Here is a 17,003-nt window from a genome sequence, read left to right as displayed (position 1 = left end):
ACAGTATATTAAAACATTTTTCAACTCGATCAAAACTCGATATTCGATTAATCTATCGATTACTGGATTAAATTCAAATAGTTAATCGATTAAATAGTTCGATCGATGGTATTTATGGAATCAATGCAGCTTGAAATAGCACGGATATCTTCATATTGTCGACCTCTACTCGGAATGTACAGAAACATCATTTTATTTTTACTTCAATTTTTATTGTACCTGAGTTTTTGAATGTACTTAACTCCCACCCCCTTCTACTAAAGAAGTTCAACCGTCCTTCAAAGAGATCCAAGACCACATATATATATATATATATATATATATATATATATATATATATATATATATATTCACAGTAGCCTTACGGTCATAGTAAACAGTACGTTCCAAAATATGTTCGCGTTTTCCAGTAACGAAAGAGCTTTCAATATTGAATCATTTTCGCACAGGTACTGTCGTCCATTTGCCTACGTCGTATCCCGGTTTCCCTCACCAGCTTTTATTCGCCAGCTAGTGGCTGGGCTGTCTTAGCACTTTTCTGAGAACATTAATTTATGTTAGGAATTGGACGTCTACGTAATATTATACACCTGTTTAAAATAACTTAAATAAAAAGGCCTCGTTAAGTAATTAACTGTCACGTGATTTCCCCCTTTTCTACGACCCTATGACATAACCACTTAGACGGACAGTAGATAGCATGTCTGAGTAATTTTATATTTTCGGATCGGGCAGAACTGAAGATTGAATTTACAGTACGTAAGGTACTCTTTTATAGAGTAGGTACAGAATTATTTCAATATGAGTTACTAGTACGAAGAAAGAATTGGTAATTGGGATTTGGTACAATAGTCTATACTGCGATAATATGCACACTAGAACTGAAAACTGTATCGAAATGAATAGCCACCATTTTAAAAAATGTGTTTAAATATCCATATTTTGATTATTTTTCAATTTAACTTCATTCTCTATATTATACGCTAATGTGCTGTAGACAGTGTAATATACACTCCATAATGAATACGTCCACATGGACAGCTCAGTTCGTGAATAAAAACACTCATTGTTAATACTGTATTGTATTTTGATTAAAGAAAAACCTAATGAAAATGATCAAACTCAAAAGAGCAATATTTCCTAGTTTACGTAAATGGATGAACTAGTTTTCTTCCCTCCTAATAAAGTGATTTGTTTGTATTTTACGCCAGTATCATCGAACTCCAGTCGTGGAAGGGGGTAGCAAACGACGTTGATCCAGAGATATAGGCAAGTTAATATTAAAAATGTTAGTAAAAATAAAATCATGTCCTTGTACTTATCTACGAATAAGGAGAAAGTATCGACTTACCCATTGAATGGGTATCCGGCAAAGGCGGCTGCATCGTAGGGGTGGTAGACGGAAGGGTAGGGCCATGTCGCCGCCCCCGTCGCCAAATTCTCCTTCAGGTCTAACCCTGCAGCCTGCAAATATGAGAAAGAAATATGTTAATATATAGGATCGCATATTTATATATACAGGTACTATATAAACACAATGCAATCAAATGCAATGGAATACAATGAAAAAGAGTATTAGATTGTCTCATAAGTAGCGATGAGAAATATAAATATAAATGTATATTTGAATAGTGTTGTACAGACTCTACCGGAAGTTTAAGAAAACTCCTTCGAAAGAGATGTTTCAATCCTGTCCTTAAACTTATGTGAAATCCCCTGATGTTTATAGAGGGACCAAATGACTGTGAAAAATGAAGTTTTCTTAGCCTATAGCAAACCCAATCTATCTTTCAAACTGTGGATTATGTAACAATTTTTCTGTTATGAAAACTTACTGAAAAATTACATTTTTTGTAGGAGAAAAATTAATTACTCCGGAATGGATGTGTTTATATGAACGAATTTTGGGATAGAGTTAGATAATACTTCAAGTCATTTTTTCACTTTCCAATAATCTGCCACTTCACGTCCACAATCCTGAATTTCGACACAATTTCACTTTTTTTAAAGGAAGAAATCTAACCTTATTTCAATCGGTAATTATGTATGGAATTATAGGATGAAGTAGTTTATTTAAAATCAATTTTAATCCACTTTATTTATTACTAGACTTCGTTGAATTGCCACACGCAGCATGCAATCAGGTTGCCGATGTACGGTAGTATAGAGGAAGTGGGCGACCTCCCGGTCTCGTAGTATAAGCAGTTCATGTTAAGTGTTGTGACCGGTCCAAATAGATAGAGCAGCTACAGCTAATGTATACCTATGTAAGCACTTGTTTTTGTGTTACTGTGGTTGGAATAGTCAAAGCTTAACATTTTTTCAGTGCAGACAAGAATTCAATCAAACATACTACAATGAGAGTGTTGTTGTTCCAAACAATTGCCCCTGGAATACCCTTACCCCGAAAGCCAGTCTTGACCAGTTGGTAAACGTGGTTGGATGCTGTTAATTATTATGCAGAACATTACGGCAAAATAATGGAGGTAATTGATGCATTGGATAGCATAGGCAGTTCCGCTGTTGCAGCTGTAAAATCATTGCCTTCTGAACAATTGGAAGATATTCTGTTCATTGATTCTGATTATAAAATTGTTTGAGTGACCATCGGAGGAGGTTACTTTGCAATCGCTCAAAATGTACGTAACTCTTTACTGCAATGCACATATTCAAGGATGATGTGAGTATATTACATTAAATTTTAAGAGTTAATATATCTCACTATAAAATAATTGTGTATTTACATGTTTAGACATTTCCTACTTCAATGATCATTCATTATATTTCTTGAATGCAGGACACAGGTTTTATTGTAACTGCAGTGTACTGCTCAGTGTTTACATTAGAGGCATACTCCATCCTTTGCACACCCCCTTCTCATACAGTTTATACGGCGTGCGCAGTAAACCTTGCGATTCTCGTGGCAATTCCACGAGGTCTATTTATTACAGAAGAAAATAATTGAAATATGTCTTCATAAACCTATTGATTTTTCATCTCAAAAATTGTTTTTAGACTTTAATGTTTTTAAAATAAGACAAATTTATTATATTGTATTAATAAAATTCGTACATAAAAATCGAAATAATTTTGAATTGTATTCTCATAGTTATGAAACAAAAGCTATGAATACTTTGAGATCGGTTGAACCAAAACGCTACACTGCTACAGTATTTAATCATAGTAGTAGTTTAGGCCCAAGAATATATAACAAATTTATATTTAAATATCCTAATCTTGTCAATTCTAATAGCTCTAGTATTAAATTTAAAAGGTTATGTATGAATTTTATAAATAATGAAAAATTGTAAATTTACATTTATATATTCTTATTGTGTAGAAGACATAAGACAAATTGCATTATATACTTCTTAATTTCAATTCAGAAATCCGTCCCTGAGCACGAGTTCTACTCTTTCAGGGATGAGCTAAACTTTATCTGCTTATATTATACTACTGGCTTGTGCTGCAAATGCTGCAAACTAAGTTCATTACACGTTCAAATAAATATTTTTCAAATTTATTTTCAATGAAGAATACCAGACATTCTGAAAATTATTTCTTCCATTATATTGAAACATACTCTCGCTCGAACCAATACTGAAGAGAACCACGCATATAAATATTTACAACACACCGCCATTAAATATATGAAAAAGACCCACCCCACTTGATTAATAACTATAAAAATATTTGATTTTTAATAATATTATTATCTTACGTAAGTTATATAGCTTTCAGTAACATATACTATATAGACGCCACTCAGTAAAATATAGAAATCAAAATCTAATTTAAGTGTTATTCTCTACATCTACTTACATAACCCCAAAACATTTCACTTTCATATCATCAATATAGCATTAATATGTATAATTAATGAAAAATAGTAACAGCATGACATTAACTACAATAATATTTCATTTCTAATGGTAATAATGTCATCAAACCACCTCAAGTTTTGTAGTTTTTAATATCCAATACACAGGTGTACCCAGAAAATTACACATCACAGAATCAAACCTGTAAATTATTTTTAGTAAGTTAAGTTTTTAATAACCAATTTAATTTTAGCTCTTCATTGTTGTAGATCATTGCCTTCGTGTAATATTATTTACTGTAGTGTGTGTTTTGTTTTATTCTGAAATGCAATTAGCTAGTTTAGCTAGTTCTCAAAACTGACGACAGATGGATTTTGGAAAATAGAAAAATTATGTTGAAAAATTGACATTTCACTGAAAACTACTATTTTTCTGAAAAGCTTCGAGTTCCAAGCTTCAAAATGAGGGGTCATTTATTAAAATCCGCTCAGCCGTTTTCCCGTAATTACCAGTTCAAATTATATATATAGGGGAGAGTCAGGTAGTATCGGACATCGGGTAATATCGGACAGTGAGTTTCTTTCATCTACCACACGATGATAGTACCTGATTGACATGGTTACATTTCTGTGATGTGCATAGAGAAACGTAACCATGTCATTCAGGTACTACCATATGGTGGTAGATGAAAGAAACACACTGTCCGATATTACCCGATGTCCGATACTACCCGACTCTCCCCTAGATTTTATTTTACAATTATTAGCAAAATAAATAAATACAAATAAATACAAAATATTAGTGTTTCCACTAGTATTTTTTTGAGTGATAGCGGGAGAAATTTTAGAATGTTGTGCTTCATAATTATGCTTAAACTTCGCCGGTAGGTCTACTAAGAAAGTGCAGTGCATTGAAAATACTGTAAATTTTATTGTTTGTAAATATTATTTATTTTTCCTTGAAAATAAATATGAGATAAGCGTCTGAAAATATTTACTATATCTCCTTAGTTTTAAAATACTCCTCCCTCTTTAGATTGTACGCCATGAGAACAAGTTTAATCCTGAAGTCACCACAAGGGCCACGTATACCTTTATAGTACAGAGCTACACACCAGAGCTAAGGAGCTCTGTGGTAATAAATCGTATCAAGTTTTATAGTATCCCCACCTCAATGCTTTAAGATTGTGCTGAAATGTTGAAATGTTTCCTGCCGCCCAGGAAGTTCTTTTTTTGTTGTTTTAATGTTCGGTAGAGAACAACTGATTGAAATGGCGGTAAAATACAAGCGTTTATGCGAAGAGTTCGGATCGTATAAATTATGATGCGCATTTGCAGTTGTTGTGTACTGGTTTACGATACCGTCTGTGCTTAACATGTTTGCCACACACACACACACATACACACACAGTTTACCCTTAAATAAAGGAGTGTTTTCTTTCATTTTCGTGAAATGAAATAAGTCAAGTTTCCTTTAAGGTTCATTCTAATATTTATTTTACACATAAAATTCAGCCTTAATGAACACAATCATTAATATCGTTCTCTTGTTTGCAGAAAAGAGAGCGAAATGAGGCGAAAGTTTTTATGTTATAGTATATATAGGCTTATACACATTAAGGACAGCTACACGGACCTATGCTCGAATGTAGAGAAACAGCCGACAGGAAAATGTAGAAGTCTAAAAATCTTTCGGTGTGGTCCAAATGGTAGGCTAAGGGTCATTAAAAATGTAGCTTGTCGTCTTTCAACTACTTATTTTAACCTATAATATTCAGACCTTGTTGCTAGGCGACACAAAGTCTGCCGATGATTATGGTGACATCACACAGATATGTAATAGAAATTCGCATGATTTTTTTTTTTTTTTACTTTTATTTTCTTGACAAGTTTAGATTCATTTTTTGGCGTCGAAGTGAAGCTTTCAGCTCGTCAAAGACCACACACGTATTATACGCGGTGAGTAAAAATTATGGAACAACGCTTCTAACTTTCCTATTACTAATTTTATGAAGAAACTATTTATAAAAATGTTGTAGGGTATCAAAGAAGGAATATTTTGAACATGTTTTCAAGACTACACTTTTCATTTATAAAGTGTGTGCCAATCAGTCTGTTTTTTTAATGACACCATGTACTTATTTCACCAATTTTTGGATTCTTCACGTCTCAGTACGTACAAAATCTTATATATATATATTTTTTTTTTGCCGTTTATAAACTATTGTTTTGTAAAAATTACCTCTCTTGATGACAATGTATATGTACTGAATAAAGAGAAATTTTAATGCTACAGTACACCAATTTGAGGAGGCTTTTTGCAAACAAAAGCTAATAGAAACAAATGAATAAAGCTAATAAAAACAACATCAATTCGAAATTTAACCTTCAGCCAAACTCACATGATACAGTTGCACGACTTGCTTCATTAATGCTAGAATCATTAGGGAAGAGTCGGGTAGTATCGGACATCCGGTAGTATCGGACAGTACGTTTCTTTCATCTACCACCATATGGTAGTACCTGAATGACATGGTTACGTTTTTCTATGCGACATCGCAGAAACGTAACCATGTCAATCAGGTACTATCATCGTGTGGTAGATGAAAGAAACTTACTGACCGATATTACCCGATGTCCGATACTACCCGACTCTCCCCTAATTTCAACATTTGATTTCTTCCAGTTATCTTAGTCACCCGACCCACATCTTGCTACACAAACCACTACATATAGAGCATTGGATTTGAAATCAGTAAGTTCCACTTAACATATTAAATAATTAGAATTAAATTCATTAATCAAAATTAGGCTACCAACTTTCGGTTTCAATTATTTTTCAGCGTGAATGCACAGCAATAAAACAAACACACATCACCAAATCAACAAGTTACAACTATAATTCAATATATTGGCATAAAGATAATTTTAATGATCTGCATAAACTGTTAGGACAGGCTATAAAGCATACATTATGATACATAATGGAAAGATGTGCATCACTAAAATATGGAAATATGAATAAAACATGTAACAAAACATTGCAATTGCAAATCTTCACATTTATAGTATAATCTATACTAATAATAAATCTGTAGCCGAAATTTTTCTGGTAAATTTCGATTTTCCAAAAATAATTGGTCCTAACATATATAATTAACCACCCTGAAACCGAAAATAGCTTTTTTGAAATTTTTGTTTGTATGTATGTCTGTCTGTCTGTATATTTGTTACCTTTTCACGCGATAATGGCTGAACGGATTTCGATGAAAATTGGAATATAATTTATGTTCGTTGTAACTTAGATTTTAGGCTATATGGCATTCAAAATACATTATTTAAAAGGAGGGTTATATGGGGGCCTGAATTAAATAAATCGAAATATCTCGCTTATTATTGATTTTTTTTTAAATGTTACATAACAAACGTTTCTTTGAAAATAATTTGCGATAAGTTTTATTCCTTCAAAAATTTTGATAGGACTGATATTTAATGAAATAAATGAATTTTAAAATTAAAATAACTGCCATCTAAGGCCATATGATTAAATAAAAAACAAATGACTTCGTCTATAAGGGGCCTTGGACAGCAACAATCGAAAGCTATGAAAGATAGCCTACAGAGAATGTTTCTGTGTTTGTATGAAGTAATATCGGAAGCTAAATTAACCGATTTATATAATTAATTATTATTTCACCATTGGAAAGTGTAGTTTATCTAGATGGACATAATGCTATAATGTTATTACAGTAACTTCTGATATAATATAATATAATATAATATAATATAATATAATATAATATAATATAATATAATATAATATAATATAATATAATATAATATATGTAATGTAATATTATATAATATAATTTAAGTTATTTGAAGGGTTCAGAACCATAGTGGGCCAAGCGCCATTTACTGAATACGTAGAAAACAAGGGTTAAAATTAAGTTGTTACCATAATTCAATGGAAACCTATAACAAGTAAAATAAAGTATACACATTAAATCTAAATGATGTCAATGTTCATTAAACTATGGTTGCATGTAATAAAAATTAGAAACATGTTAAAGGAATTGTCATTGCACCAATGAGTGGTTTCTGGACCAAAATGATCCCAGTTTAATTATTTGGATGCAATTTAAATTAAGTAACATATTAAACGATTTATCCTTCTATCAAACACAAATGTTCCCTGGATCAAATGTCCTATTTTAATTATGTAATTACTTTATATTTATTTGTAACGGGTGCAGCGAGCGCACGGGTACGCCTAGTATTACATATATTTAGCTCACTTTTATATTTTAACCTTAATTTTAGCATCACATTAATAATCCAGCTTACATGTGATGACTTGCAAAAAAAAAAATATATCTATTGTACATTATTCGTACACTTTTAAATGTTAACATTAGGGACACCACATTTGAATATTTTTTTAGTAGGTTATTTTACGACGCTTTATCAACATCTAAGGTTATTTAGCGTCTGAATGAGATGAAGGTGATAATACCGGTGAAATGAGTCCGGAGTCCAATACCGAAAGTTACCCAGCATTTGCTCATATTGGGTTGAGGGAAAACCCCGGAAAAAACCTGAACCAGGTACATTTGAATATTAGAGTATTAATGTGTATTATAACTATATTAATTTTTAACAGGTTTTATCCCCGTATGCCATTATATATGCATTGTATGTGTAGAAAACGTAGAGAATAAGGATATTGTAATATTGATTGTTCGTATCTGAAGATGTTGACACTGTTCAACGAAAACGATTATACGTCTTGTAATTTATTATGTAAAAGCTAGGGGAGAGTCGGGTAGTATCGGACATCGGGTAATATCGGACAGTGCGTTTCTTTCATCTACCACCATATGGTATTACCTGAATAACATGGTTACGTTTCTCTATGCGACATCACAGAAACGTAACCATGTCAATCAGGTACTATCATCGTGTGGTAGATGAAAGAAACTCACTGTCCGATATTACCCGATGTCCGATACTACCCGACTCTCCCCTGATACCTAAAAAACACACAACAGTAAAGTCAATGACTGAAACAATAAACTTTCAATAATAAAAAACAATTGAATAACAATGGTTAAACATTAAACAATTTCAAAGACAGATTTATGTATGGGAGCCATTTTCAGCACCTTTTATATGTAAACTGAAATCAACTTATGATACAATACAACAATGCTAATTTTGATTTTAATGATTATTTTGCTCTAAAATCCATATATTGCACTACTATTGCAGTTAAATTTCAATTGTATATATCTTACAATGTGTCTTTTTTAAATTATAAATTTAAATAATATTAATATTGTTATTAAATTGTATTCATTAGCTTCATTCACTTGTTTCTATTAGCTTTTGTCTTACTTACTTACAAATGGCTTTTAAGGAACCCGGAGGTTCATTGCCACCCTCACATAAGCCTGCCACTGGTCCCTATCCTGAGTAAGATTAATCCAGTCTCTATCATCATATCCCACCTCCCTCAAATCCATTTTAATAATTAATTTTTGTCTGCAATTGTTTAATTCAATGCCTCCTCAAATTGGTGTACTGAAGCATTAAAATTTCCCTTTAATCAGTACACAAACATTGTCATCAAAAGAGGTAATTAAAAAAAACAATAGCCATCGACGTAGCTCGGTCGGTTAAGGCGCTTGCCTACCGATCCGAAATTGCTCTCGGGCGCGGATTCGATTCCCGCTTTCGCTGATTACCTGGTTGGGTTTTTTTCCGAGGTTTTCCCCAACCGTAAGGCAAATGTCAAGTAACCTATGGCGAATCTTCGGCCTCATCTCGCTATCACCAAATCTATCGACGCTAAATAACCTCGTAGTTGATACAGCGTCGATAAATAACCAAGTAAAATTAAAAAAAAACAATAGTTTATGCAAAAAAAAATGATTTTGTATGTACTGAGACCTGAAGAATCCAAAAATGGGGAAATAAGTACATGGTGCCATTTAAAAAACAGAATCCTTGGCACATCTTTTATAAATGAAAAGCATAGTATTTGGAAACATGTTCAAAATATTTCTTATTTGATACCTTACAACGTTTGTATAAATAGTTTCTTCATACAATTAGAAACAAAGTTACAAGCATTGTTCAGATTAGTCCCTCTTCACCATGACCCTCACGATGTTTGGGTCACCCATTGTATGTTACATGTCTCGGACTTGAATTGTTATTGGAGCCGGAAGTTAAAGTCATGTATGACATGGTGACGTAGGAAACGCTTTGTCTTATTACTTTGTTTAACCTGACGATCTTGTAATGGTAGCTTAATTTATGCAGTTGAACGTAACTGTCACTGGGGCAGGATTTTCGAAATACTTCATTCATTCCCTTCACTGTTCTTACTAAATCATCTTGGAATTCTATACCGCTAAATCACAGATTTCAAACAGCATCTCAAGCTTTGAGCGTTGTCTAACATGTAATTTACATCAAGGATGCATGGAAAGTAAGATAAAATATTGAGATCAGACATTTATGCAGATTGAGCAATACTTCGATATACCGCTGAACAGCTTTTTATCTGTCGGCGAACACACCAGTATGACAACGGTAAAACTGCACTTGCTTTTCGTTCACCCCGCACACTACTATCGTGGCCCCTAGTTAAAAAATAGTCTGTTTTTGTGAAAAAAAAAAATGTTATGTTTTATTTAACGACGCTCGCAACTGCAGAGGTTATATCAGCGTCGCCGGATGTGCCGGAATTTTGTCCCGCAGGAGTTCTTTTACATGCCAGTAAATCTACTGACATAAGCCTGTCGCATTTAAGCACACTTAACTTTTGTGAATCTATCAGTCGACAATAAGTAGGCTATACCGAATGGCATTATAGTAATTTTTGCTCACCATATATAATTGAACTTCAATTTTTTCCAATTTGTAAGCAGATAGAGGAGATAAAGAGACATTGATTTTTAATAATAATAATAATAATAATAATAATAATAATAATAATAATAATAATAATAATTACTGCTTATAAATTCGGAGAACCAGAAAATCTTAATATGTAGAATGAAGAACTTTATCACACTTACAATTGGTATCAATGATATCGTATTTGAAGACAGACATGTTTGCAAACCATGGCACAATCATGAAAAAAATGTATCTGCAGTAACATGAACTGCTGCCAGGAATTCAAAAGGAGTATAGTAATAACAAACGAAGCTTTTAATAGAAAAAGGAGCATCTTCTGCGGGCCTCTGGAGAAAGAACAAAGGAAGAGACTATTGAAGTGCTTTGTGTGGAGTGTAGCATTGTATGGGGCAGAAACATGTTTATTACGACGAAGTGAAGAGAAGGGACTAGAAGCATTTGAAATGTGGATATGGAGAAGAATGGAGCATGTGAAATGGACAGACAGAATAAGAAACGAATCCGTGTTGGAAAGAGTGGATGAAGAAAGAATTATGATGAAACAGACCACAAACAGGAAAAGGAATTGGCTGGGTCACTGGTTGAGAAGATACTGAAGAATGCACTAGAAGGAATGGTGAACGGGAGAAGAGTTCGGGGCATAAGAAGATACCTATCAGATGATAGACGACATTAAGATATATGGATCATATGATTAGATATAGAGGAAGGCAGAAAATAGGAAAGACTGGAGAATGCTGGGTTTGCAGTGAAAGACCTGCCCTTGGGCAAAACACTATGATTGAATGAAACTACGATAAAATTTAAATGTAAAAAATGAAGACTTACGTACTTCTATAGAAAATTCAATTCATTTTAAATTAGACTGCCCTAATCTTGACCTTAAAAGATTAGGTGTATTTCGAATACCGGATGTTTCAAAAGCCTGGTACCCGTTGTATAACATTAAATGAAAGCACACGGGTTTTAGCGATTTAGTAACAGTGGTCAAGGTCTGCTGAGTTCAAACATTGTTACATTTACATACATATGTACATAATTAATCAAGGTACTACACAATTGTAAGTCGTGTGCTTTCGCAGTTGTATTCATACATACTAGACAATACTTGTATATAATTGATTCTCCCAAATGAATTTTTACGTTACATGACGTCCATTAGTAGTGGCAGGAAGAAGTAAAAATTGTGAGTGTGTGTGTGTTATTTGGTTTGAATGGTCTCCTCTATTAGGAAGCCAACATATTGCCTATGCGAACGGATATATATTTTATTCACATGGGAAGTTATTTATTCAATAAGCCATTGTGTGAATGTTTTCTTTCACCACAACTCTTTGCGTCCCATTACAACGAATAGACCAGGGATATGCAGACAATGGCCAGCCAGTCTAAATTGTAAATTTGTAATCCTTTCATTTAATGCTCCTTTTAAACCAAAAAGGCCATTAATAGACAATGATGACGTACACATAAAACTTACGTCGAAAATTACAAATATTTATTTTCCTGAATAATCAAGTATTGCTGTATCTTGGCGGTGATGTTACACTTAAACATTTCACTCCCGTCTAACGCAACGCTGTTTTTCTCCAGACATAGGCCTAGAAGCATTTGCATAAAAAATTGAAATACGAAAGTAATGCTAGTTACTAAGTAACCAGTAGCCGGTAAGACAAGTTAAACAAATGAAACACTGCAAGCCATACTCGTACTTCATATCGCAATGTAAAGGAATAATTGCGTGGAATCTCAATTCTAGTGTAAAAAAGAATAAGACTTTGATAAGATATTTTTGTAGCTGTGCAATTTTTGACGTGCAGGTGGTAGTGATGACGTAGCCTACAGTTTCTTTCTTGTCTAATCTATTAATTAGATAAAAATAATTACCTGGTACTTAATGGCACCGTTTAACCTAATTTACACATAGTAAGACAACAGTAAATAACGTAAGTTTAAAACTTAATAAATTTAGGTCACTTGGTTTGTTGGTAGATAGGTAAGTAACGTGGTTCCGTACATCGATTTTTGTATGTAAGTACGTTACATTGACTATTAAACTTTTACTACGTCACACTACTTTTGACCAATAAAACGGAGCGAAAGGACGTCTTTCAACCAATCATGACTGCTTGTCGCACAATTTTATAGCATCCCTAGCATTTGTTTAATTCTATCGCGCCCCTAGCATTTGTTTATTTTTATCACTACCCTAGCATATGTTTCTTTGCTAACATTTCAAACTGCACTGGTCTGGACGTCAAAAACAGGAAATTACAAACCACTCCAGTCGATGCACAGCAGTTTCAAATATGACTCGGATTGGCATTCAAGAACAAGAATTAATAAAGATCACTGGTCCTTCCCTGAAACCCTATTTACAAATAAATGTAGAGCACCATTCGGAAACCTGAATAAGTTGAGGGATACACCATGTACATCAACGAGTTCACTTCTTTTACGCACACGTCCAATATAACATCAACTGAACCACCAACCACTAAAACATTCAAATTTGAAAATTGTACTTTCAATAATTGTTTCTTTTAAAATTATTCATGTTTATTTTCTATTTCATCATCGTTAATTAAAACGTTTCTTGTTTATTTCATCATCCCTAATTAAAACTTTTTTAACACCCGTTTATATTATTTAGGTTATGTTATAGCTTCTGCTATATGATATGGATAGTCACGTATCAGAGATTGTTTAATACTAAGATTTATTGAAAATCATCTGTCAAGCGACGTTGATTACTGGGATCGGGATAATTGAAGTGGAATGCAACTGTTTTAATAAAAATGAAACAGAATCAACAAAGCCTTCTTGACCAGTAACCTTCCACAGAGTTCAATGAAGATTCCATAGTTGGCACAACTGATATCAAGACAAGAGCTAATAATAACACACTACTGCCATCTACTAGCGTAATATTTATAATGTTGAGATGGTACAAATTTGAAGACAGTTTTGTATTTCGTAAGTCAATTAATATTTTATTGTATTGGAATACTTCGTTACTTCTAATCTTTATATACTTTCTTCTAATCGTGTAATAGTCAGTTAAATCCCACTCGAGTTTTGATTTTCTCTAGATAAATCAAAACCTCTAGTGAGATTACTGTTGATAATAACAAAAAGAAATCGGGGAAGACTATATTGGCTACAACCGCAAATTTCAGCGCTGTTAGAATTCGTGTTAAGGTAAACGTCATGACTGACAATCAATATCTCTTCTTTCGAGATACTCTGAAAACATATATATTCAATTAAAATTCCTTCCCATTTCGAAACAAATAAAGAAAGATTGAATAGTGGTACGATATAGGCAACCATCCTCTAATATATCTAGTAACCTAGTAACACAAACGATTAGGGAAAACACGGAAATTTTACTTGAAGCAAGTAGAGCGATCGGTTTGGAAGTAAATCCCGAAAAGACAAAGTATATGATTATGTCTCGTGACCAGAATATTGTACGAAATGGAAATATAAAAATTATAGATTTATCCTTCGAAGAGGTGGAAAAATTCAAATATCTTGGAGCAACAGTAACAAATATAAATGACACTCGGGAGGAAATTAAACGCAGAATAAATATGGGAAAATGCGTGTTATTATTCGGTTGAGAAGCTCTTATCATCCAGTCTGCTGTCCAAAAATCTGAAAGTTAGAATTTATAAAACAGTTATATTACCGGTTGTTCTGTATAGTTGTGAAACTTGGACTCTCACTCTGAGACAGGAACATAGGTTCAGGGTGTTTGAGAATAAGGTGCTTAGGAAAATATTTGGGGCTAAGCGGGATGAAGTTACAGGAGAATGGAGAAAGTTACACAACACAGAACTGCACGCATTGTATTCTTCACCTGACATAATTAGGAACATTAAATCCAGACGTTTGAGATGGGCAGGGCATGTAGCACGTATGGGCGAATCCAGAAATGCATATAGAGTGTTAGTTGGGAGACCGGAGGGAAAAAGACCTTTAGGGAGGCCGGGACGTAGATGGGAGGATAATATTAAAATGGATTTGAGGGAGGTGGGGTATGATGATAGAGACTGGATTAATCTTGCACAGGATAGGGACTGCTGGCGGGCTTATGTGAGGGCGGCAATGAACCTTCGGGTTCCTTAAAAGCCATTTGTAAGTAAGTAAGTAAGTAACCTTGAATATGTTTGAAAGTTTGAATTTTTTAAGAAAAAAAATTGTGTCTTACAAAAAACACGATTTAACGTAAACTTAGAAAATAATAGCCATTTACTATTTTTTCCATTAAATCTGAGATCACAATCTAAAGACTGGTCCTCAGTTATCATCACAGTTGACTTCATTGTAAATTTATAGATTTTTAAATTTGCGTTTTAAAATTTAGTTTCTTTTTCAATGTGTTTTTTACTACAAAATTGCGTATTTCTTTTATTCAAATTTAACCATTGTGATCCAACCTCTAGAGATTATTACAAAGGACAAACTTGCAAAATTTGATTGAAATCGGAAGAAGAGTTCTTGAAATATCAGGTTTTTTGTATCGAAAAATGTTATTATCGGGAAAATGAGTCTAAAGTTGGGACGTGCTTGTACTTACATCCTGCACTAAAAAGCTCCTTCCCTGTGAACATATATCTGAAAATTTGGAAATACATACAGAAAAGTATACTCTGTTGATTGGGACAATAAAAAAATTTTCAAAATTATTTCACAATTCTTACTTATAAGCCCTCTTAAAATCGATTTTGCTTTCGTATTTTTTTCATACAATTTTACACAACTTTGAGTAGTCAGTCACACGGCCATTTTAGCATTTGAGTTTTCAAAGTTGTATCCAATATGTCAGCTCTAAAGATGGCAGTGTTACAATTATTTGTGTAATTGGTTGATTCATTGCTGTTATAATAAATAGGAACTATAATCCTATTCACTTAACTTACAGTATCAGAACACATTTTAACCCCTTCAGGCCTGGTGTACATTATAGTGTACATTGTTTCTTTTTTCTATTTTTTGCAATGTCTTCGATAATTTTAAATGTTTTGAAAAATTCAATGTGATAGAAATGAAGAATATTATATTTGAAACATTTCTATACCTGAATTAAAAATAAAATTTAAAATCTTGGGGCCCCAGGGGCCAAAATTGTCCCCAAATTTTGATTTTTTGTGAAGACTTGATTTGGGAATTTTGGATTCCCAGAATAATTATGTGACCAGTTTTTTTTTCAATTTTTTTAAGATATAAATTCAGGTCTGAAAGGGGTTAATAAGCTGGTTCCAGATTTTTTATTCACCCTGTAGGCTGTAAAACCAATCTATTCCATCTGCCATTTTAATTTCGTCATAGTTGTATAAGAGTACTGGGTTTTTGTATTGTGTCACAGATGCAGAAAGAGCCAACGTTTCGTAGTAATGTATCGGCATCGCCACCAAGGAGATTTGTCACCGAGAATAATAAAATTATTCTCCACTGGAGATTTTTCTGCAGTTATGACGATGGAAAAACAACAATCATTTTCAGGATAGAGAGCTACTATGGCTGTGACAACATTGAAACTCCTTCACTGAAATTCCTCTAAGAATAACAGAGTATTTTTGGTACGAGTTTTAGTATGACACATTTCGTTCGCTGAACACAGCGAATTCTCAAACCAAACTTCTATCCCGAAACATTTTCGAGCAACTGTTTTTTTAATTTATTATTGTAAATGAATTGAATATTATTATTATTATTATTATTATTATTATTATTATTATTATTATTATTATTATTAAAATTTAATTATTCTCTTAGTAACGTCATAATTACTAAGAAAAATAGTATTAGAGATCTTGGTGTTATACTTGATTCAAAATTATATTTCCGTGATCATGTGCAATATACAGTATTTATACCCATTCATTAAGAATGCTTGGTCTAATTAGATCTATTACTTATTCTTTTTCTACTCCGATGTGTCTATAAATTTTATACTATACGTTGGTTAGATCTAAGCTTGAATATGCATCTGTAGTATGGAACTCCATTACTTCCATTGACACGGCTAAATTGGAGAATATTCAAAGAAAATTTATTTCCTTGTGTTCTTATAGATTTTTACCAAATTCCGATGACTATAAATATGAGATTAACTGTAAATATTTTAACTGCTGCAGTTTATTTGCCAGACGTCAAGATCTTGATTATTTATTTTTTTGTAAAGTCATTAAGTGTGATATTGATTGTGAATCATTCATAAGCAATATCAGTCTTCGTATTCCTG

The 17,003-nt window shown here is 32.9% G+C and overlaps 1 protein-coding gene across 1 annotated transcript in view; it reads right to left on the bottom strand.

Moving 5' to 3' along the window:
• The window catches only part of mirr (iroquois-class homeodomain protein mirror), a 359,729-nt gene that overhangs the window by 155,783 nt on the left and 186,943 nt on the right, over positions 1-17,003 (bottom strand). The window contains exon 3 of the mRNA XM_069845095.1: positions 1,352-1,464. Within this exon, the coding sequence (XP_069701196.1) occupies positions 1,352-1,464 (113 nt within the window). The remainder of the gene's footprint in view (positions 1-1,351; positions 1,465-17,003) is intronic.

Source organism: Periplaneta americana, chromosome 14, assembly GCF_040183065.1.
Source record: "Periplaneta americana isolate PAMFEO1 chromosome 14, P.americana_PAMFEO1_priV1, whole genome shotgun sequence".
NCBI classification, from domain to species: domain Eukaryota; kingdom Metazoa; phylum Arthropoda; class Insecta; order Blattodea; family Blattidae; genus Periplaneta; species Periplaneta americana.
This window is presented reverse-complemented; position numbering and strand designations above follow the sequence as displayed.